The sequence below is a fragment of the Temnothorax nylanderi genome, unplaced genomic scaffold, assembly GCF_030848795.1.
Source record: "Temnothorax nylanderi isolate EJ_2023f unplaced genomic scaffold, tnyl_v1.0 TNYL_tig0060_pilon, whole genome shotgun sequence".
In the NCBI taxonomy this organism is placed as follows: domain Eukaryota; kingdom Metazoa; phylum Arthropoda; class Insecta; order Hymenoptera; family Formicidae; genus Temnothorax; species Temnothorax nylanderi.
In genome coordinates, this window is record NW_027249122.1 from 999,023 (window position 1) to 1,024,781 (window position 25,759).

At 35.9% G+C, this 25,759-nt stretch overlaps 1 protein-coding gene and 1 long non-coding RNA gene across 4 annotated transcripts in view; both read left to right on the forward strand.

The window, feature by feature from the left end:
* Positions 1-25,759, forward strand: part of Sick (sickie) — a 162,043-nt gene that overhangs the window by 129,896 nt on the left and 6,388 nt on the right. For all 3 annotated transcript variants that reach the window (XM_071707762.1, XM_071707760.1, XM_071707761.1), the window contains one exon: positions 25,664-25,747. In XM_071707762.1, coding sequence (XP_071563863.1) covers positions 25,664-25,747 — 84 coding nt within the window. The remainder of the gene's footprint in view (positions 1-25,663; positions 25,748-25,759) is intronic.
* LOC139773364 (uncharacterized) lies at positions 1,184-15,370 on the forward strand. The gene is made up of 3 exons (XR_011718329.1): positions 1,184-13,208; positions 13,703-14,006; positions 14,588-15,370. It is a non-coding gene; the product is annotated as an uncharacterized lncRNA (long non-coding RNA).

Here is a 25,759-nt window from a genome sequence, read left to right on the forward strand (position 1 = left end):
ATAGTAGATGTAGCGATTAATTAACGCGCCCAGATCTGTCACGGTCGTGAGCGGAACACGTGATATGTAGTTAGCCGCGTGGAAACAGAGCAAATTGGCGCAGGATGATTAGTCGTAATTAATCGACAATTAGCGGGCCCATGAGCCAGTATAGTCTCTAATAGCTTTGAACCTCCCCGGAACCTGTTGCGATGATCCATATGGCACGCGTTCCATCAACAAATCCATTAGCTTCCGTATCGCATTTTTTTACACTATAATAGATTATATATCGGATATTTAATATCAAAATTAGAAATTTTTAATTTTATGTTGAAAAGTATTTTAATTACAGAGATTTCCTACTTACCTTTTATTAATATCATTTTTTGATTGAGATTACTCAATTTTAATTTAATTTTGAACTTTTTATTAAAGAATTTAGTAACACGCAGAAATTATTTTCTTAAATATTAATAACAAGAACGAGAATTTCAAATTAAATTGTTTACTTGAAAAAACAATATTGAGTATTTCACGAAAATCTTTTTAGTTCCAAAAGTATCACAAAATATCCGATAATCGCATTAATAATCAGCGTGTTAGTATCCAGCTAAGGACAGATGATTTTAGTTTGAAAAGCGCGCGTTACGTGGCGTGAACAATCCTGCGATCTCGCAGAGCACCTGCAGCCCACGCTCCTGTCTATTGGTCGACAAGTCGAGACCTCGTGGTCCCGTGCGTCCCGCGGACGTGGACTCGCTACACCTGCAACCGAATGGCGGCGGGACGCGGGACCACGAGGTCTCACTGTCTCAGTTCACCGACCAATAGGATAGAGCGTCATTCGGGCCCCGTAATTCCCGTAAACCGTTCCCGAGCCGAACGCCGAACGCCGAACGCCGAACGCCGAGTGTAGAAGTGTAGATCGCACTTTGCGCACTCGCGAGTCGCGCGTCGCGCGTCGCGTGTCGTGCTCAGTAAGCTCAGTTGGCGTCGAGATCGGTCGAGGTGCGCACTGCGCAACATTTTACATCGCGTTTGTATTCTTTTCTCGCGAATCAATCGTGATCTATTAGTGTTTTGTTTGCGATCGAGATCGATACGGTGATGTGATACATAGTTCAAAGGATTCATTAACGTGTGGATTATTGAAACGACGGCTTTGAATCATCGAAGGAGAGGATTAGAAACGAAAGTAATTGCAACGAAATCGTTTGCCTGGATGGCCTGGATCTGTCGATATTTTTCAGATGCATACGATGCATCTCAGGCGATGCTACGACCTCTGATACGTTATCGCACATTATTTGACAAGATTCGAGAAAATTCTTGATAAGAAAATTCTTGAACGTGTGGACATTAAAAAAATATTAGTAATACGACTTTATCTTGGTTCGATTACATTTTTTAAAAAAGTTAAAAAATACACGTGTATATTATTTAACGATTGACTTGATTATGTGCGTTTCCCAACAGGTTATTATTCTATCTTTTTTTGGCATTCAGTCAGTAACAAGACAGAACGACACTTGTATCACTTGTTGGAAAACGTACTATATAATCTAAGCTTGCGAAATTAAACTTACAAATTTTATTTCAATAACTAAACTTATTCATGATTATAATGATAAAACTAAATCAATGATAAATGCAGATCTTCCTTTGTTAAACAGTTTTACTTAGTTTTCTCTCTCTTTTAATCTAGATACTGTGTTGTTATTACTTAATCTCTTTATCTACAAATAATTAGCGATATAATTCTTTACAGAATTATATAAATGAATTAATATTTAATTTAGTAAACAGTTAATCAGAAAACTGATTATTTATTAAGTATTAATTGCTTTGGAATGACTTTCATCTAAATTAAAAATTGAAACTCTGAATTAAACGAAGAAATTTAAGAAAAATTTGAAAAATTGAAGCCTCTGAATATCTCTGATAATTTAATAATTCGACTGTACTTTCTAGAATATACATATATATATATATATATATATATATATATATATAATCTCATCACAGTAAATTTTAGTAAACCCTAGACTAATTGTAAGATCTCGCGTTAAATTCGACGCCGCGAATTCACGCGTTCATCTTGTTGGCTATCGCGATTCTCTAAGTATGCCACATTTCTCTCGCGTTACCCTTACAGCACAGTAACCTCTTTGCGATTCTCAATATCGAGGATGCCCAATTGCCCATGTACGAGAGAATCGATTGCCATGAAAATTCATATTTTAGATCATTCATATAACATCCTCACATTTTTAACAAGAAACCAATCGCGTGTCTCTCCCATGTAACTTAATTTTATTTTTATTTCAAAACAAAGAAAAAATTGGTTAATCAGATTTGATTATAATCTTCAAGTTCTATATAATTTCCCCAATTAATAATTTAATTAATAGCGCACATTAGGTCAGTAATAGAGAAGAATCGTTTTAATAAAAAATAAAAAATAATTAGTAATTTTGCCTCATTATTTTTTGCTGCGACTGACGATGAGATGTTGATGTCGCATGAACAGTAAGGAGACCTCGTCGAGGTCACAGGTTCGTTCATCGCACTCTCGGATGTACACATGTACGTATATGGTAGAAATGAAGGGAATCCTAAGTCGTTCTTAGGAGTCGCAGATTTTTTCGCGGTCGTCAGCTGCATTGCGCATTCTCGACGCGTACACCATCGTCGTCGTATGCTATCCTCTTCACGTTTGCTTTTCTTCTCTTTTCGTCGTACATACGACACCAACTCAATCCCTGAAGAAATCTTGCGATATCGCATCCGTATATAGTTATTGACACCCTATATATGGCGCAGCCATGCTCTTACGGAATGAGTGTAACTTTGACATCAAGTACACACAAAAATATCAAGAAAAATGGTTCTAAATTTTAAGAGCATATAGTATTCGCTAAAGAGAAGAACAAATACTTTGTTTCATAATACGTATGTATGTATCATGATATGTATTACACATTTTGAAAATTTATAATCTGCTTAGAAATTATATACTATATTGAAATAATGCAGTTATAATTCATATATTAAAATTTCATGCACCATCGCATGCACTATTTTGGAATATGTGTATTCCAAGACTCTAATTATATCTTAGAATAAAATTTTCCAATGTTTAAACTTTGGATATTAGATTTTATGTAACGGCAGCAAATTATGATAAATGATTGTTCATACCGTAAGAAGAAAACAATCGGTCAAACTAATTAGATTTCTGGAACTACTATGTACTATTAATACTATCTGTTCGGTGTCGCATATTGGCGCTAGGGAGAGTAGCACACACAGTCACAACACACTACACACACACACATACACATGCACCTTAGCTAACACTCCACACTCTAATTGTACGTTTAATTGCTCGTAGAACATAAATCGCCGCGGAACGCTCGACGGAGCGGAAAATCTAAAGCGTTCGCTCGCTCGATCCAAAACGCGACCCGAATCGTTTCGTGCGAGTCTCCTCTCGCTACACGATCGCTAATCGTTCAATTTTTTTTGCCTTGTACGTTAATTGCACCGTAAACCCTGTAAACAGGCGAGCCGCTGTTAATCTGTAAAAACGGGATTAATCTCTTTACCCATCTCTTTAACCATCAGGCAAAAAGCGATCAACTCGTTCTATAGACATAAAGATTTCAGACAATCGCAATTCTCCTTATTTTTACGGACGGATTTTTAATTAACGTTTTTTAATGTAAATTTCGAGAAATCTCATATCGATTAATCATAACTATTTTTGCGTAAACTCACTAAAAAATCATTAAAAGCTACAAGTACGTATGGGAATCTTATTTCTTAGAAATTTTCATATATTTTTCTACTAGTTAAAAGTTTCAATGTTACGCGAAAACGCAGTGAACCACATCGCAGCTGTAATTAGGGGTTTAGAGAACGAAATACTATGCAGTAGACGCTCTCCGGCTCCGGAAACTGGGCAACAGGTAGTAAAACTTTGTAGAAACCGACCACCGCCTCGGGGAATTCGAGAAGATGATTGGCTCGTACATGGATATTTAAATCTCTGCTTAACTCGATCCCCTGTTTTACGACCGCGTATCACGTGCATCACGCGTATCACGCATCCCGTACCTATTATCGTAAATCTCGCAGCCTAATTTCTAATGATAGACCGCGGTGTGATAGAATATATGTTTATCACATTCGACTAAATCGCGATCGATTGATCGCATTATCGAGATTTACGGCGAGCATTTTTCCCATATGTTTTACAACTCTACAATTACGTCATATTACCGCTTATGCTTCTGGTATTGGTAAAAAAGAGACCCAAAGTAATCATATAAATTTAGCGTATATCATAAATTTACTTACGGTAATAAAAAGTTTAGGAAGTATATCTTTGTGAGCAATTTCCTGTATTAGTAATATGATCTCGTTAGGAACTTTCATTTATTTTCAACAATATCTGCTGTATATTTCCGACGCCCATTATATAGGATCGCAAACATATGATACTTAAAAAGGTTTAGATAACTTCAGTAGAAATCTGAGATTTGATTTAGACGTGACTTCTAAACATGACTATCCTCTTAAGAGAGAGGTCTAGAAAATGACTTTAAAAAAATATGCACCTTAATTCTGCTCTTGCAATAATTAAATTGATTTAATTTTGATCTATTGTTATGTAATATTTTCTTTATATAGTTACTATAAAACCGAAATTATTTTTTATACAAGTCAATATAATACAAATGTGATTAATAATAAGCAATAATATAAAAATAAAATAATAAGATAAAGACAATTGTCTTTTAAATTTAACAAGAGTTTGAATTTTAATAAAAAATATTTATTTAGTTTATATATATATATATATTATTTATCTATTCGAATAAAATAAATTTAAATTTCTATACAAGTTCGAAATATTATTTTTTAAACGCAACCTAAAAATTGTCAGCACGAGTTAGCTTACAGGAGAGAACACAACGCGCATGCTTCGATCGTAAACAGAATCCTAGTGCCGAAAGTCGGCGATAAAATACAACTGATTGTGAGAATATTTTCAGGAACGATATCCTGCCGGAAAGAATTACAAATCCCTGAGTTCCCTCGATCCTTTCGACAAATCGCTGTCGTGAATTTACTAAAGCGATTAGAGAATATTCAGCGAAAGAAATAGCAGTATAAAAAGATTCAGTGCACGTCGTCGTCGCTGATCCTTGCGAGACGCGAGACATTGTATCAAAAGTAAGGAGCAAGGCGCAAGAGGGCTGACAATGCATACGCCCTGTTTTGTTCTTTTGTGCACAGGGCCCAAATGCCCATAAGATTTACGGCCTCGTCGCCTGACCCCGATTTTACGGCGGCAACAATCGATCCCAAAACGAAAGGTCCCTTAAATCACTTTCCAAGATTACTGATCTTCCGAAGAAATTCGATCATTGTGGTTTCTTACCATTCTAGTCGATTTTTAGGGACAATACGCACGATTGAAAAGGTTTTTATGAAAAATATTTAATTTTAATTAAGTATAAAAATAATTATATATAGATATAAATTTTATTTATTCAAAATTTATGCGATTGCTGATAAAAATAAGTTGAAGCCAACTGTTGAAATAAAAATAGCGTTTGAATAATTACACAAAGATGTTTACAAAAATTTCTATCTCCTAAGGATCTCATTTATAAGCTCTATATTATACTATTTTATATTTTTTATCTCTATTATATTACATAAATAGTTATTACTATTACTTTGTACATGTCATCTATCTCGTATCGCGTCATATATTATAATATTATATATATTTGCTATTTTACACAATATTATATGCTTTGTGTGCAATTTTTTAGTTGCTTAGCTTCTAATAAATACTGTCAATTAAATTCAATGCACTTTTGAAAAGAGAAACTGGTAAAAAGAAAGTTTCGGTTTATCTCCCGGATATAACACTCCGGAACGACTCGTTGTTAACTGCGACTTAGAATGATTCACAAGGCGAGTTCAACTTTTACGAGTGACTTCGCTATAAATGATTACATCACTTCCGACTATCCTTCGATGCCCGATGTTACAACACCTTGACCATGTGGCGCAGAAACGTTCTTCGATCCAGATACCGTCCAGATCGATCCTTAGAGCGTAATTAAAAACAGAGATCGTCTGAGTTGTTACTGGCCAGCCGATGGGAATACATCACTGGCCCAGATACTGTTGCTCCCATATGTATATATATATATATTGTACATATGGCACATATGTATATCCCATTAACGATTCTAGCACACGGCGTTTTTCTTGCGATATCTTAGTGCCAACGGGCGCACATACTTGCAATTAAACCACGTAATACGAGAGTTTCTCCACTTGCTTGCTTCATTACGTATAATTCGTCGCTCTTCCGGCGAGATACACACTCGCATTGCATTTGTTGCATCGAACGCTTTGAAAATTGTAAAAACGCGGAAATAGGTAAACTAAGTTCATCCAGATGAGTTTAGGGCGAAACTCTGCCTATAAAAATTTAGTTTTGTCCATAAACTTATTTAGTAAATTTTATTGAACTTTTAGTAATAGATTATTTTCCAATTTATCGTCTATAAATAGTGAAAAATGAAACTTTTTAACACAACTAAATGATAAAATCTTATTCTTTGATTCTTCAGGTTTTTAATTAATTCGAGATTTAATTGCTTAAATGTTTAATGTTAAGTATTGACAAGTGTATCTCTCTTTACAGAAATTTTTCTTAAAAAGGATGATTGATTCCGGAAATGAAATGTTTTACTAAATGAAGGAATAGTATTGCATTTATGTACATACGTTAAATGCAATTTCCTCGTGTCTCGAAATTTGAATGCAGTGTAGATCAATCGTGAATCTGTCAGCTACCTAATTAGTAATTCTAGCGCGCATCGGATACCTTTTTTCTCCTTTTTTCCGCTTTTGCGTGGCCGATCACGCGATCCATATATTTCCATTAATTAATCTGTAATCTCTAACCCCGCCCATGCTGCACACACCATATAGAGTAACATACTAATCACAAATAGTAATCAATATCTATTGCCATCAATATACGTGCGTGCGTGTGTGTAGAATATTTAAATTAAACCGGATATTAAATATTAAATATCGAATTTGTGGTAGAGTCAAATTAATACATATTAAAGATAAGTGTTAATATTGAAATACATATAGGTAATACACATTATTGAAATTTAAATAAATAATAATAGAAGAAAGTTTCTACGTTGATGTAGAATTTTCGAAAAATTCGAAATTATGGAATATTAAGATTATATATCAGATGTCGAAGTTTTTCTGCATCTCTCTATAGAAAAAGGGCCAAACCCTTAGGCCCAATGGCGTAGGCTCCGATCAATAAACCTTTGACAGTTTGATCTATTGTTTCTTTCGCAAAAATTTTGACGTTTTCACAGATTGATTGAAAATTATTAAAACATTAAAATCTCCACTAGTAAGAAAACTCTCTACTAGGAAGGGCATCCAGGGATGTATGTCGTCTTAGGCGATTCATGAACTTGCAACGAAAGACAGTATATACTGAGGGCACGCGTGGGAGTTCCGTTAATCCGCAGGACTTGCCGAGCGGCAGGACCATTGGCGCAGTCAGCTATAAATTACAATCATTATTATCCTCCTGCGGTCCTCCCGCAACACGATATCCAGCAGCAGCATCAGCACTCTCACTACATCTCATGAAACTTTTACAACCAGTTTCTTTGATTTTTTTTCTTTCGACAAAGTGTTGCGCGAATTCCACTCTCGTGGCTGGACTTTATGATTCAATCCGAATATGGAGTATTTCGGTGAGAAGCGAAGTCGATAGTCGAAAAATGAAAAACATGTTTATTTCAGAGTCGAAAAACAGATAGATTAACAGAAGAAGTAGTAGTAGTAGTAGTAGAGATGATTCTAGTTAAGTTACACGGTGAAATTCGAATAAATTAGTTTCTCTTGAAAATAGTGTACAATTTTCATTTAATGATAAACAATATTTTAAACTTAATTATACAATTATCTTGGATTTCACTTTAAATTCGATTATTATACACTGCACTATCAAAGCATAATATATTTACATTTTAATATTTTGATATTATTTTTTACATTTAATGATATTTTAATGCTTTAATATTTTTCAATCAATCTGTGAAAACGTTAAGATTTTTGCGAAAGAAACAATAGATCAAACTGTCAAAGGTTTATTGATCGGGGGCCTACGCCATTGGGCCTAAGGGTCCGGCCCGGATCCTGCAGCCTCTCGTGACGAGTACATACATATCGAGCTTATCTTTTGTCGACGTTTTTCTTTCATGGTGCAAGACAGTCCGAATCTTTTTTGACTTCCTCGAATCATACTTTTTCCATTCACCTCGAAATCGATATCGGATTAATCCTGATTCGTATCGATGGCCAATCAGCCATCCAATTAGTTTACGCGAAACTCAAGTGGAGAATTCTCGCGTTTTTCACGACTACTTCGTTAGTAGAAATGGATTCCGCGAGGATAAGAAAGATTCCGGAGACGTTCTTAGTTTGACAGTAATCAAAGTCGTCACACGATGATATCGTGGATTATCCGCGCGATCCTTGAACTTTCACCTACTTGCTGCTCAGGATAGTTTCAATATTTAGATCTAGGCTGAATTGAAATCTTCAGATGCTTGTATCTCATTAAATCTTTTCTCCTACCCGAATTTATATGTCCTTGAATTCTGAGATATTTACACAGAGAGATGCTGGGCTCTCTAAGAGATAAGACGCGAAAAATAGAGACGTTCACAAAGGCGGTCAGTTAATGCTGAACATTAAGAGGAGAGACAAAAGGCGAAACAACAGCGCGACTTTTAATAAGCGGGACTGCGGGATTGGCTGGGCAGTTGGCTCCAATCAAGTCCCTGGGTCTCTCGGCGTCTGTTCCTCCGGGGCCTTTGGCCGTCCATGCGCATGTATATACGTTCTGGCCCATGAATTAAACCCACGAGCATCATGATGAATCATTATCATTGCACTTATTATTATTGCTGCCATCGCATCTTCATCTTTATTTCTACCTCGGCTTTTATTTCCAATCTTTTCGTCGTGTTTTATTGAGTTTCAAATAGAGTAATTTGCAATGAATTTTGTTACGGAAATACGGAAATACGTTTTATTTATTCTATGATATAATCTATACAATATTAGAAAAATTAAAAAATTAAATTTTAAACTAAAGTTAATTTTATTTGTATAATTTTAATTTAACAAGATATTTTATATAATCTAATAACGTGCAGCCACGATTAAATCAACGGCTACCTCAAAAATATAACTATAATGAGAAATAGTTTATAGATTATTATATTTTCAATTATTCTTTTACCAGTAAGAAAAGCTGTAATGCTTATCTTTTGACGTGAATTCTTATGGATTGGTATTTGTACCCAAAATTTAAAGTGAATTTAATGATATCATATGGAATTTAGAAAATTTTTAATGATCATTATTCTTTTATTAAAAAGTATATCTTTTATAACAAGAAATTTTTACAGATGCGTATTTCTGCGTGATGACTGCTCTTAAAGAGCGTCACCACAAGACATTTTATGCATTTGTCTTCTGGGAGTTGCGCGATAAAATCGCATCAAGATTTTACGGGGGAAAAAAACAAGAAGCGAGAGTGTTCTAGATAATGTTAAATCCACGTGACGCGCGTAAAAACATGCACCGAGCATTTGTATGCATACGTGTTATATGCAGAGTAAATATCGTCGCGGTGCAAGCTCATTTGGTCGGTGACGTGCACTGATTTTACATTCCATTCTGTTGAAATCGATCTTTTTAATCACAATCGACCTTGTCTAGGAAACTCGATTTCTGAAGAAAAAAGAAACAGTCGTCGCGCGATCTCGTCAGGTTAAATCATCGATCGATTGGTAACTTCCTTGAAAAATAAGTGATGTATTAATCGTCGTGACGATGCGATTGCATCACGCAACCTGTCATGTAAATTTTATATTGAAATTTAATAGTCACAACATATATTGTTCTAAGATCGTCTTGTTGATAGCGAAATTACGATCGATTCATATAGGCTCGAAGATCTTGCAAATTATGTTCTCGATCTTTATTTTCTTTTCTGTTATGAGATTTATATTTTATTTATTATTCTGTTTTATTTCCACTTTATTTTATTTTATTTTATTTATTTATCTTAGTTTGTTTTATTTTATTTAACGCTATATGTTTTTCTTCATTAATCTTCTAATCTTTCTACTTTTTTTTATATTGAAATCCATTAGGTTTATCTTATATTTTATATAATACATTTGAACTTTGTGGATTAAGAAGGAATTGCAAGATTCTTTATATTTTAACTTAGAACAGATCTAGATCGTCTCGTGACGATCTCAACATCTCATTTCGTACCGTTACGATCGCTTCGATACCATCGAAGTAGGGAGACGTGACTTTCCTACCTCCCGGTATATCGATCATCAGCTGAAAAAGCGGAAGGCTTAGCTAGACGGGATAGCTAGTTCTGTGCGCGGGTTTCGATTCGATAAATCCCGATTTGCTCGGCGCACCGAGACCGAGAGATCGTCATCTCGTCTATTTGCGGTTTCTTGCCGCTTTGAGCAAGTATAGTATAATAATCGTCTTATACTTGGCGTTCGGTGGCGGAGCACGCTTCCCGTGATTTATGATGGCTGTTTTACTTTGCACACTCCCGTACAACGACATCGTCTCTCCGTCGCGTTACGTAACGTTTATAACGCCAAGCCCGTGATTCGCGCGAGATACGCCGCATTTATCTCACTCGAAACGACGCGAAATTGCGCGTTAATAATACACTCCGCACATCTAATCCGCTCTATTTGCTACCGATAATAGAGCTATGATAAAATATCGCGATACTCGAGATCAGTACTACCTACAAAGAGACAAACAAAACGGTCTGCAACAACACGGAAGCTATAACGTAATTATAACAATGTAATTACGAGAGACAGGTATAACATATGTCGATAGTAATTTATATTATATCCCGATTAAATGTCTTATACGTGTGGACATTGTCAAATTAATCAAAGTCTAAACGTAACGCTGCATGTTATTAATTGTTAATTAAAATTAGGCAAGGTTTTCTGACTTGCAACAAAACGTAATACATATAAATTTATTATTTATTTAACAATTTGTAAAAGGGTTAATCGACATTAAAGGATTTTTGGACCCCTGGTTCGAAAAGCGTAGAAACCGGATTACTTACATGCGGACACATCGCCGCATCCTTATCTGATGCAGATGTTCTGGACAATCAACACAACAACGGCTTACAATGTTGCAACGGTGCGATCACCACGCGTTGCGGCATGCTCCTGTCGTGCTCCGAAAGCAAATTACGTATCTTTCCGGCATGCGTCTTGCGCCGAGCGTCGAGATCGAGGGATTACATCTCGACGCAGGAGTCTGTAATTATTTCGTCCGAGTTCTTGCGCGTGTCGGCGTTCAGTCGCGGTCGGCCGTCGTCCTCTTCGCGCGAAGCCCGTCCGCGATCGTTGTCGCACGAGCCACAGCCGTTGACTCTCACTTTGGCCCTTTGTGCATGTAACGTATAATAAGCGTTTCGCGAAAAATTGCACGTTGCACAGGTCACAGATGTTGCGAGAAGAGTTTTCTTTCCGGCGGACGTAAAGAATCACGAGCACATATTATTACACATGCAAAATATATAGTAATGTTGTATAATATAGTATTGTAGTAATTTTAGAGATAAATATTTATATTTTATTCTTATTAATTAATTGGAAAAGAATATTTTTTTACATAAGTTTTATTATAAATACATGTTATAAATTCTTATTTATCATTATTTGCTGAAATATCTGAAAATTGTAGGATAGGTCAAAAGAGTTAGCTTTGAGAAAAATTCAGACATTTATAACTGATGAAAAATTAGTAATTCCTTTTTTATTTCTTATAGGGTGTTATAACTTAGTTCTAAATAAATATTTAGTAATGAATATCTCACAGTGACAAAATGTAAAGAAAGATTAACGATGACGAAACGGGGAGGAAAAAGTACTGTAATAAGGCGAGACACTCGCGACGTATTGACATCTACGGGGACATTAATATTTATGGGGCTCTACCAGCCGCCAAAAAGAAAGAGACGCGGCAACTCACGACAAAGTAAATGCACCTGCGTTACGCGTGGTGCGTGCGTATGCACGCGTGTACGCGAGGACAAAGCCTCGTCGCGGCCGCGGATGTCGTTTCACAGAAGAGGGGCACAGCGAGGGGAGGAGACTTCCTTCGATCGAGCTGTACACGCGTGACGTGCAACTTTTATTTGCCTTTAATGACTGTCGTTTTGCATTCTCTTTCCCCCTTTCTCCCTTTCTCCCTTTCTCTTAATTCCGCCCTTTCATTTTCTCACGAAGAGAAATTTAAGCATTCAAGATTATTATATTGATTCTCGTGAATATATCTAAGAATCGAGAGAGATTACGAAATTCCATAAAATTTCCCGGAAACAAGTTTCTCGCTCATCCGCGAAATCTCGTTTAGATCGCTCAGCTCGATCCGTATCCCGGAAGCTGCGTTCGCGAGAGGTTGTTGCGAACTACTCGCAATAAAGTTGAATGTAAAACGAGAAATCATAAAGGTAAAACGAGTTACATTGAGATGGAGAGTGAAAGAAGAGAATCAGAGAGGAGAGAGAGAGGAAAGAGGGGGATTTAATAACCACTAATTATCCGAACGGCGAAAGGTTCGGCGATGACTGGACTTTTCTACCTGCATTTTTTCACGCGAGTTGCATGATTCTTTGCTCCATATATACTCAAATATGATCAATTTAATTCGATTAGTGCGGAAATATTTAATGGATTTTAATAGAACTTCTGTTCTTGACGCGAGAGATGCGCGATATAAATTTGATAAATGGAGTGCTATCTTTAAAGCGTACATTAAAAAAGTATAACTTTGCAGATAATTTCTGTTTCGCTCTCTTTTCACGCGTTCTGATTTCGCGGTGACGCGGTCGGCTTCGCAATAACGATCACGAAATGCTCTCTTTTGCCCGTGGTTTCCGAGCCGTGTCGACCTCGACGGCCGCTTCCCGATGGAGGAGAGTTGTATATCATCCGCATGACGTTTTTCGCCCGAAAGTATCCTTCCGCCGCGATGTTAATTGAATCGCGCGCTTTCGAATGGAAGTAAGTAACGTAATCGACCGTTTTTCCGGTCCACGTTGTTCTTATCGGAGGAAAGAACGAACTAGAAAATCTTTCAATTGAAAAAAGGAAAGAACCATTCGACGATGGAGTTGACAAGTTGAAAATTTTTTTTCGTACAATTTCAAAAAAAATCTATTTTATTAAACATTATGAATTGATACAAATCAGTGTGAAAATTAATGAGATAGAAGAAATTGCAAAGTTGTTGAAAAGATATAAGTTAAATATTATATATAACTTTGATTATATATAAAAATTAGATTATACGTTATAAAAATATTAATCGTATAAATATATTTCATTACGAAGAATAAAACTTATATGTACAAAAAAATTTATTATTCAAGATTAATAAATCTAATTTTCTTTCTTTGTCTTTCCTTTTTCTTGTAAAAGATGTGATGTATGATAAAAATAGTTTTCTAGTGTAATTAAACAACAAATAATGACACGAGAAACGATTTTAATTTCAGAAAATTGGTTTTTCTTCGCACAGTCTCGTAAAAGCGTTTATTGGCAATTTTGCGCGTTGTCATATCCATCATCCTGTTGCTGCTTCTCGTCCGCGAGCTTATAAGCGTTGTAAATCGCTTGTAATGCCCGTCGTTACATTACGCTACGCGCCTACGAGCCGCGTTAACGACCGAAAAAGCGAGTGACGGCCTCATGCTAATCGACTACAAGATGAACTTTGATTACGTGACGAGCGAAACGGTGCTTCGGATTGTACGTGGCGTGTTAATAAAGAAATTCAGACGAATACTAATAGACTTTATGGTAATTGCCAACAAAATGACAAAATGGACATTTGGAACCTGCCTGTTCAAATTTCATTCTCTATATCCATAATATAACGCAGTTTTATCCTTTACTGTTTTTCTTTTAATAAATTAAGTCAAAAAAAATATTCTATTAAAAATAAACCTTATTTTAACAATATGTCCTAAAGGTGAAGTATTTGTACAAGAAATATATTTTTTTCTTATAATTTTCTTGTTATCGTGAACGCTATAAACCTTACAACTAAATAAAAAATAGAGAACGCGCGTAATCTATAATTAGCAAGTAGCTAATTATTCGCTTGGATAATTATTCGCATCGAGTCTTGAATTCCAGATTTACGAGCCATCGTGGTAGTATTAATTAATTAGTCGATTAATACTTTTTCATATTACGTAGCTTTCTAGTTACAGTTATCTTTGAATTTCTACTTTATGGAATAATTTAATTAATCTTCGGCGAATACATTTATCCCGAAAACGATTTCGTTCGAACGGCGATACCTGGTATCGCTTCTGGTACCCCTTTTTCCTCACCAGATGGTCTTAATCATTATCATAAGAGATGCGCATTTTCAGATGCTGCCAGAAGACTCCTTATCGTACCACACTCGTCACTCGCTGATAAGTCAATACGCTCTGGATGATTCCGGGTCGATTTAGGTCATCGGTTCTTATTATAGCGTCCAACTTGTAACTTAGGCGAGAACCCGTTAATCTTTTCAATACCAAGTTAACCCTTTAATGAGCTATTTACCTTTGCTACTTTTGTTGTCCGTGTCTGGATAAATTCAGGTTATATAATGATGATAAATATAATTTATATAAAATATAAGTAATTCTTCTGTTCGATCAGAATAGTTAGAGTCTCGAGATCGTTAGGTAGCTCGAGAGTGTTACGTCACCGGTTCTCGAGACCCAAATGCGTTATCAATATTACTGTTACGACAGCTGCTGCTTCACTAAACTCAACCTCGTATATGTGATCTTCTTTAAACTATTGGTTAGACTAACAACGCACTCTTAGTCAATCGTTTATGTTGTTTTATTCTAAATTTTATAAAACTCAAAAATTAAAAAAATAGGATTGAAATGATACTACAATAAAAAATAACATTACAAAATATTAAAAAATATATAATGTGATAAGTATAAAACTGATAATATTGTATAATATAATATTTTATAGATTACAATGTAATAACAAATATACCTGCCCACCATCACAACAGAAAAGTATGACAAAGCGAATTTTATTGCTTGCTCAGACTACTTTTTCTTAAAGTATCATAAACTTAAAGTAACTTAAAAGTAAAAAGAAGTATAATCGCGAACGTATCAGAGGAATAAGCTCGTCGGTTGTATCAGTTCTTACATCGATATCCAAGCAAAACTATTCCGAAGCAAATAATGAATTATTCATGCAGAGATCCGTGGCTGAAATCATGAGTAAAGGTCGTCAAGTGAACGATCCGCGATGTAAGAAGACTCTATGTGATTTTTTTTTAACAGTGATGTGATCGATCAAACTTTATCAAAAGATGTGCTTCAAGATGCAAGATGTTGGATATTCCATCGACATAAATCTCATATTTCAAAGTATAAACATTATATGTACACAACAGACACAAACACTTTCCCCCAAGATTAACATGATTAACATGAATTCGATTAAATTTAGAGCAATGTGATAAAGCATAAATTAAAAATTAAATTACCATCTGCAAGATAGATTTGATATATAATAAAAGAAAGCAAGATACAGCTTCTTTCAAAATTAAAAAATAAAAAGTCATGTTCTTTGCAGTGAAAAGTAACATACGGAACAGATAATTATTTTCTTTTAAGTGAAACAAAAATGGAAAGTCTTAAAAATTAGAAAGAAAAATATCTACAATATTTTTGACTGTTATCTTCTTCATTTTCTTCAAGACATATTGTATCTCTTAAAATATTTATCATGTGAACCTTTGCTGGTTTCACATGTCAAAAAGAAGAAGTTTGTAACAGCTTGTTGAAGATGGACGTGAACGTGTGTTCACGCCGCGTTCACGATGGCTATGCGACCATAAGATCGCGCGGCAGACCGCGTGCCGTCTATCGTTCCGATTCCGAGGAATTGTTAAAAGAGGCAGGTGGCCCGTACGCTTTGCCGCGCCTCTCAAACTTCCGGGTGGTCTCGGAAGATGCGCGACAGGTGCCCAGATGGGCCGACCTTGGCCAGGATCAACCTTTGATGGAGAATTACGGTACCCTACGTGCCATCAGATCGCGGGATTTCGAAGAGCCGCGTAAGGTAACGCTGAAGACGTTCTCCCGACGGGACAAACTCGGCAGCAACTCGAGAAACAGCGCTCTGCCGGCGCAAGGCAATCTTCAGCGTTTAAGGGAAAATAATGATAAGAATGCTGAAGTTAATACCAATTTCTGCGGCCAGTATGGATGGAAGCCTGAAGACTGTGTTCGTTATGACTACGATCGGCGAGTTTATGATACGGTACCAGTTGAAGATAATCTAACAAACCTGAAACCCTTCTGCGTCGTCGACACGATTTCGCAGGAGAATAATTTCATTAATATCAATAACAATCGATGCGATATTTTTAAGGAACCCAAGGAGGATGTCGAGAATCTCAACAATCGCTCTATAAAAGATTCGAAAAACAATTGTATCTTCAAAAATAAGGATGATCCTTACATTGAAATGGAAAATGACAAACAAAAGAGCACTCGAGATCTAGAAAATGTCAAAAACGATCTTCTAAGGAACTCAAAGAGCACTTCTGTCTTCAAGAATGATCTGGAAAATACTAAACGGAGATTTTCCAAAGACCAACAACCCATTTATGCAGTTCCCCGAGTGTTCTCCAAGCCCAGGCGCGAACGTCGATTGGTCATAGTTGACGGAAACTATGTTCCCAGCGGCGATCTCTACCGCACTACGGCCAAATACATCGAAGACATCAACCGGAATCTCGCGGAGATCGACAAAAATTACGAAGTGATGAAGGCGAGTCCCAGAACTTACGGAGTGATCAACAAAATTGCTAAAGGCGAATTGCTGCCGCAAAATCAATCTGGAAACTTGTTCGGCTACGTGAGAAAGAGAAACATGGCACCTATGCCGCCTATCAGCGCCGATATAGATGAAGTTATTGAAGAGAAAAATGAAAAAGAATCCAGGAAAGATATCAAGTATCTTTGCAGACCCAATTCTAAGGGTAGACTTCCGCCCAAAGTTCTGCCGAGATCCTCATCCATTGAGAATACATCCAGACATTCGACGGGATCCACCACCGCCTCATCAAGCAAATCCACTGAATCGTTATACGCAATCAGTGAGTCCTTGACGGAACTACCAAAGATTTGTGATTCTCAAAAACGAGATCCAGCTTGGAACAAGATTTCTCAGGAGCTGGTATTGAGAAAAAGCAACTCGCAGGATCAATCAAAATTTAATATCGATAACGATAATCCGAGGAGAAGCAAATCTGCAGGTTTAGAGGTCAAAGATTCATCATCCTCGACAGACGACGAAGTTTCGATTCAGAAGGATCGATTGCCGGTCACCAGTACGATTCGCAGGAATCGCTCTCGAGTCGACCAGGAGAAATCATTATTGAGGAAAGAACGAGCTTCTAACGAGGTCCTGGAAAGGGTTTCAGGCAAACTAGAGCAGGTACGATCTATGGAGAATCGCTTGAAGGACCGTCGATATGACACCCTGCCCTCGAGAAGACTTAAAATATCTTCGAGACCGCTTCACAAGTCTAGCGAGGACGTTCTTGATGGTGAAAGATTCTCTCATGATGACTCTGATCTACCGAAATCTTGCTCAAATGGTAACGATCTCGATCGAAAGCAAAACGCCGATGAAAATCTCGCGGAAGTTCTTCAGCAAGGTCCTTTTTATGTTATGGACGCCACCGAGGTGATTCTTAAAGGACAATTAGAACGATCCAATCGCTTACAGCGGCAGGATCTTTTTCCCAGAACTAGACACAATTCTTTAGAATCTAAGGAAACAGACGGCAAGGTTCAAGCTAGCGCTTTCGCTACTCTACCGAGACGAGGAAATCCCGCAAAGGATCAACCTGATTCTCTTAGGAGGTTCTCTGGGAACGGACCCATCTTGGAGCCGTTATACGAACATGCGGTTAGTGATCCTGTGAAACCACGAGAAACTCAGAATGTGATACCCTGGTGGGAGCTGGCTACCAAGAAGTACAGGCATCGCAGTTGCCCATCCTTACAGGTAAATTAGATATCGTCTGCGTCGGTGCACCTCGCGACTTTAGGTCAGTAGTTCTCAATGTGAGAACTATAATGATAATAATTATATAAAAATTTGCACGCGTTGAAATGGACAAAAATTAGAGATATTAATTTCTAAGAAACTGTTCAGCGTTTATATAATACAGAAAATTATAATTTAGAATTTATTAAGTATACACACTTAGTTTCGATATATTCAATGTAAATTCGCAACAAAATACAATAGATCAGATCAGATCACATACATAGCATTTAAATTTGCAAGATTGTATATTTTGCATTGCCACAAACATTAAAGTGTAATCGAGGAACAAGCCATATTAGTGCAATAAACAGACGACTTTATGGAATTATTACTTTGACGAGAACTATGTGCAACTTTTTCAATGCCTGCACAATTAGCCTCGCAATCAAATTATATTATGCTATGAAAGTCATGAAAGACCGATCGTACCACATATAAAATTATGCTAATTGTCCTCTCATCTTACATGCATTAAATGTTACTTTTATAAACCTGCAACTGATTTATTTAATTTCTTCAAACTGATATTTTATTGCAAATACAGTTTATCGCGTTAAACATTAGTTATCAAGATATAAATAATTAGAATAATTAGGATAGATTATTGAAATTTTTATAGATATTAAAATAAATAATGATATTTAATGAACAAAAAATGAAGAAAAGATAATATATTTTCTGTCTTGTGTACATGTATGAATTGTCATATAGATATCTACGTCAATCGGAGTGCATCGACTCCAAACGATTATGGTAATATATATATATATATATATGTATACACAATAGATATGATTTATTCGCAGTAACCATTGCGGGTAGTTAAAGCAATGAAATAATAAATTCGATAATGAGGCCTTGCCGTCAAAATTGAGCTCAGCGCATTCCGTCAGCGCATTTAGAAAGACGACGGCGACGCGTAATAAAGCGTAGGTCGACAATACCACTCGTAGTCTCGATTGAATAATTATGCGCGCATACTTCGACATACTCTTTGTAATCGTATCATCGGCCCTACCCCGATGAGAGACAATTGGAATCACATATGTTACGTTTTGCGTCTCGCGTAAGATTATTCGTGTTCCAAACATTTCTGAAAAAACTTCTATTTTAGTTTTAATTTTTACTTTCAATGTTTTCTCTCTTAGACTTTTTACTTTTATATATGTATAAAAATTCTCTATCCTTCTTGATTACGTTTAAATAGTAAGTAAGACGTTACTTCTAACTCGATTAAATCCTGCTTTACACTATTGACTCGTCAAAAAGGCGAGCCCTTTTCTCACGCCTTTTTCTCCGTCGTCTATTGAGATATTGAGAACGAAGTGAAGAAAAACGGCTCACGATTATCGAAGACTCCGCGGGAGCAATTGCACAATTGACTGGCATCAGAAACGATTGGCCAATCGCGAATTTTATTATCTACTATGTATTCCGTCTTCTTATGCAATCCGCTCTTTCGCGGTCTCGAAACTCTGCAACCGCACTGATTAAAACATCAATTTTAGTCACAAGCGGCGCGGCGCTTCGTACGACACGCCTCCTGCTTCTCCACCCAAGCCAATCATTGCTTAGGATATACAATTAGTTTTTGCAATATAAATTTCACATTTGCAATATATTTCTTCTGTGTATAAAATTTTATATAATTTTATTTCTTAGTTTACGTTAACGTTAATATTATGCTAATTTATCTTAATATTTCTTATTTTATATTTTAATTTAATTTACTTTTTGTGTATTTTAGACAGAATTAGGATAATATATTAAAAATTTAGTAATTTAATTTGAAATAAAATAAAATTTTAAGATTACAAATTTAAAATCCTTTTCTTAAGAATGAATCACTAAGGGCCGGTTGTTCCAACCTTTTGGTAAACTAACTAATAGTTAAATCATATATATGTCTTTGTTTATCCTTTACATTAGACAAAGATAGACATATGATTTAACTATTAGTTAGATTACCAACAGGTTGGAACAACCGGCCCTTAGAGAGGCATTTTCCTTAGAAAGGACTCTCTACTTATCGAAATCGAAACCTAAAAACAGATATTCCTGCTGAAGCAATTTTCATAAATCGTGATCCTATTTCCTTTTTCTGCTCTCTCCATCGGGTCGAAACATCCAAGAGAAGTTTAAACGCCACGTGGTAGAAGGATATAAAACTGTCATTGGGATTTGTGACAGACCGTCGTGTTATAAACACCCTTGCGGGATCCCTGCCGCAACCGCTTCTGCAGGAGAGAGAAAGATTTATGCGTTTCGAGGGTGCACTTTCGACCGGGTATCGTATGTAAACATATACCCTCTCGTATAACCTCTCGTAGATATTCTCGTTTTTTCAATTTTCAAACAAAATCATGCTTTTTTTCTCTTTTGTTTATTCTTCTCGTCACGATTAGTAACGCTAATCACAATATTTTATAACGTGAAATGTAACGTAATGTTATCTTGACCTATTTACTATTTTCACTCTCAAATTTAACAATTTATAAATTTACAAAGTGTATTCACTAGCAATAAATAAGATACAGCACTATTTATGAGATGTATCTTAAACGCATGTTGCCTTTAAAAGACAATGTTCCATATAAACAATAATATTTGTGTAAAATGTTAGTAATAAAATAAGAAGAAAGGAAGCAAAATTGCAATGAAATATTGCTATTATTATAGGAAAAATAACAAGTATTTTTTAGATAATAATAAAATATTTAGAAAGAAAATATTCTCAAAGAGAGACTTGAAAAAAAGATATGTGAAATATATATGAGAGCGCACTTAAGGGGAGACCTTGGCCTTTAAATGGAAAATGTCCTTGTGGCATTAATTATTAAGTATAATGCTGACCCTCACCCTCCTTTCTGCTCAAGCAATTATACGGGGATGTACATTATTGTGATGGGAACATCGAGGATAATGTACGTTGTGAACAGCGTAATCCTCGAAGCGTTACGACCCGAGCTAACTGGGCTAACAGTTCCCAGGCCGCAGAAGTGCGATATTCTTCTCGGCGAAACGTTACAGGATGTTGCAATATCGCTCGAAAAATTCGAGACGCGGATTCCACGGAATTACAATGTCTTGGGAGATTTCGTTAAATTTTTTCCATATATTTCGAATTTAATTAAATTACTCTTAATTTATCTCTTATACCACTTAAAAGTAATTGAGAAATTAAACCAAATGCCTATAAATTATCTCTTTATAGTCTTATATAATTATAATAAATTTTTAGCAAAAAATGCATATCAATAAAAGGAAAAAAATTTTGTAGAAAATTGTTTTTCTTACAGTTTATTTGGTCACAATATATATTTTTATATATGTATATCTAATTAAGAAGTAAATACACTTAATTAGTAATTAATTTATAATTTACTAGAGACGTTTAAGGTGGATATAAATTTATATCTGATATTTGATATAAAATATAATTAGCGCATAAAATTGGTTTATTGCACTTAAGAACTATATATAATAACTGTAAGACCTTGCCTATCGCATCAGCGATCTTCTAGGTCTTCTGTACCTTAAAGAATACGAATACTATAGTTTTATAGCTACTTTGCGCGCATGGAACGTGTCTCTTTGTTTTTGACATTTAACACACTTTAAAACATTCTATATTCTATACAGTCGTACATGTGCAGACACGCGAAATCTCTCGACAAGAAAAGCAACAATCTTACACTTTCGCGGTGAGACAAATTTACGACGAATGCCCACAATAAAATTGTTTTGTAACTTTTATTATTTAAAATAAAATATGTATATCTGCATGATTGCAAATTTTATGTTACAAAAAAGTTGTGTCGAAACTCTAACAGAAAGTAGAAAATTCATGCATTCCCCTGCTAGTTTGCTAAAAATTATGAAATGTTGTTGTTATTATTATTAATGCACATAATTAGTAGTGCAATGACTATTAAACATCATCATATATGATACTTAATTATTTTATTGCCACATTAAAACTTCTTTTAAATTACCGTCGAATTTTTGCAGCATTTTAATAAATAGACCTTTTAATTGGTTAGTTTATTACTATCTCCTTTCTTATTTATCTTTATTTTATTCATATAGCGATCTTATACATAACGATAAGACATTGGTAAACATAATTAAGGGACGTTGAAGATTAAAATATCGCGGTCGAGCCGTTCGCCCGCGACGTACTCTCGTCAAGATGCACCGGCGCTCGCTTGGTGTTTTTCCCTGGAGAACAAGGCGAGTCACTGTGTGCTGCTCGCGATGCATTTTACTCCTCGGCACGTGCGTTTTTGCCGCAGGCTTCCGGTCCAGTTTTTAGCTCCGTCCGTCCTCGACTTGGCCGACCCTTCGTTAGGCTCGATGCACAACGAGGCGAAACTGAGACTTTTCCTCCGGTGAAAGGAAACTTTTCTCTATTATTATAAGAAGTTGATATCAGGAATATATTAATATGTAACAATAATTTGATATAAATTAGATACTCTCACCATCTATATTCATTCTGAGCCTCGGTAAAAACATAGTCTGTCACGTTTTTATATATAGAGTCTACGTAGGATATAAATAATGCAATTATATATTTTAATTGTATTAACTCTTAGCCCGAATTCACTTAATTTTATCTAATTTCGACTTGAGAGAGAGAGAGAGTTTTCTTTTTTGTAATCTTCCATTAACTTCAAACTTCCAGTATATTAATCTTAAAGAAAAAAATATCATAATTATATGTTGTCAATGTGTATTCCTTTGAAAAAAATTCGATCTTCTACATATTTAAATGTTCGTATTTCGCAATTGCTATCTCGATTAACATTGCGCCGCCACAACTACGCGTCATCGGTGATTGCACCTCAAAAAGTACATCGGGGTCTCGATGTATCGAACGCAATCTGACGTGAGGTACGCCTGAAATAAAGTACTCGAGAAAGGTGTAAGGCCGAGTAAGGCGAGTAGGGTGGGTCGTCGTTTTTACGAGCGTACATCGTGTACTCACTTCTCGGATGCATCTCGGCCTCGGCAGTAGGTGAAGCCGAGCACATTAGAGGGGAGCGTGGGAGCCAATATTTACAGCCCATACCAAGACTCATGCAAGTGGAGTAAGTGGCCCCACCGACCTCATTCGGTTCCGAGTACTTTTATCTTTTTTGAATAAACGTGCAGAATGTTTCGCGTTATACTTATTTTAAAAACTAAAATGATAAAGGTGTCCAGACATAGGTCTTAATTGTCTCGGCGGTCTCGGCATTGGTATATTTATTTTATCTTGTGATTTTTATGTTGACTTTGAAAAAAATGTCTCTAGTGTTATATTAATCCTGAGTTGTAATCGAAGTATGATATATCCTTGTATACTGAAATTACTATTTGTTTTAATGCTGCTTAATCAAGTGTACAAATTTACTTAGGTTTAAACAGCTTTTTTATCGAAAGTATAAAGGTCAATGTCCGAAGAAGAGACCTCATATCCCGGCTGCAGGATCACGTCGAGAGTCATTCCACGTTGCACGTTAAAGTAATAAGGTGGGACAATGGGCCCCGAGACACCCGCTCGCGGCAACGAATTACTTGTCCCACGTTTGCTGTTACCGTTTTACGAGCGGTATAATTCCTCCGGAATTACGCGCGGCTCTAGAATCGCACCCATACAGAAACGGGCAGAATCCTCGGCTCCCACCGGTCCCTTTGTTCACGATCCTGACGAAACTCCACGCTCGTTTCTCTGCGAGAAAAAAAGTCTCGCTGATTGTCCTCTTAGAATTTTATGATCGCATGATATTTCCGAAGAGGAAGAAAAAGATGGTGCTTATATTCGTGGAAACAATGGCGAACAGCTGACTCGGGCGTTCGAGATTTAAGGGTCGATCCCGAAGGAATCTCTTGGGATCTTTACGTGGTAACGGGATAGCGATCAATGCGAGTTCGACGACCGTGTTTTTATTCCGCAAATAAAGACTCCACTCAGAAAGGGCTATAAGTTTCACGTTCTTCGAATGATTTCTCTTCTTTTTATTGAAAAAGGTCATTAGCTTTGTTTCCTCACGATTTAAATTCGAAATTCAAGCACTAAAATATTTAACACAGAACTAGACTAATCTAATATTACATTTACTTTAAATACGTAGCTATTAATAATAGAAATTGTTAGTGAATTATTGATAAACAAATTCAAAAAAATATCAACTAAAAAATAGCCAAAATTTGATCAATTAAATTACACGACAAATAATAAAAGCGAATAATATTATGATAATAATATTAATTTTATATATATATATATATATATATATATATATATATATATACCTCCTCCTCTTTAGGTAGTGTTCCGCATCCATTCAATCTAAACGACTCTTAAGGGGATCCTGGAGTCACGGCAATTACCGAAACTCTCGCGCATCATCATTATAACGAGGCTGTTATTTTCTCATTTGGAAAAATAATCAAAATTTAATCATAATGTACGTTAGATATCAGCGATGTTGCAAACACTTAAGTTGAAATGAAAACCGTTAATCCAAGCGTGTCATCGCCATATTGGTTACAGTCGCGAATTGTAATAACAGCGAGTTGTGTAAAAGCGTTGAAAAAGAGCAATGTTAACAACGAACAGTCATTGTTGTTCGTTGTTATGGACGAAGAAAATCGGTGGAGCAAAGAAAGAACAGAAAAAGAAATCGACAGAGGATTTGCATCGCTCTAGTTTAGATTATATCAAGCGTTTCGTCGGCGTGAACACTTTCTTCCTACGCCACGGCTGATTATCTTCTTCGCTTCGTGGCGTAGCGTTGAAAACACGTCTAGATTCTGAGAGAGTAATTACGTGACGGGAAACACGAGTTCGATACTCCGACACGGCATGGGCACCGCGATACGTACTTCTCGCAAAAAAGACTACCACGACGACTATTAATCTCCGCCCCGCACGTTCGTCGAAATTACCTTGCCAGGCGCTGTTTAAAACATAGTTATTATTTGACAACGTAGAAATAACGTAGAAATTACTTTGACAGAATCACATTGTACACTTCATTTTTGCATCTTGACAATTGCAAACTCTGTTCATATAAGTATCAAGTAAGGAAATAAATAATACAACGATACGACATAATTAGTAAAACAGAAATAGAATTAATACGTGTGGTGAATAGTATAATACAATTTTATAATATAAAATTATATGTCCCAAAGTTATTGCTCTAAAGATTTATACAATTATGTTGTTCGAAACAGGAATAATGAGATGCGATTGTTTATAGACTTATTATCATAATAAGTGATTAGTCTATGAAAATTTAAATTTAAAATACTTGACAAAATTATACGGATATTAAAAATTGTGCGTTATTTGCTTGTTTCAGGCGCATGTGGTCTCAGCTTTTGAGCAATCATTGTCCAATATGACCCAGAGATTGCAGCAACTCACAGCTACAGCTGAAAAGAAGGTAAAAACACTG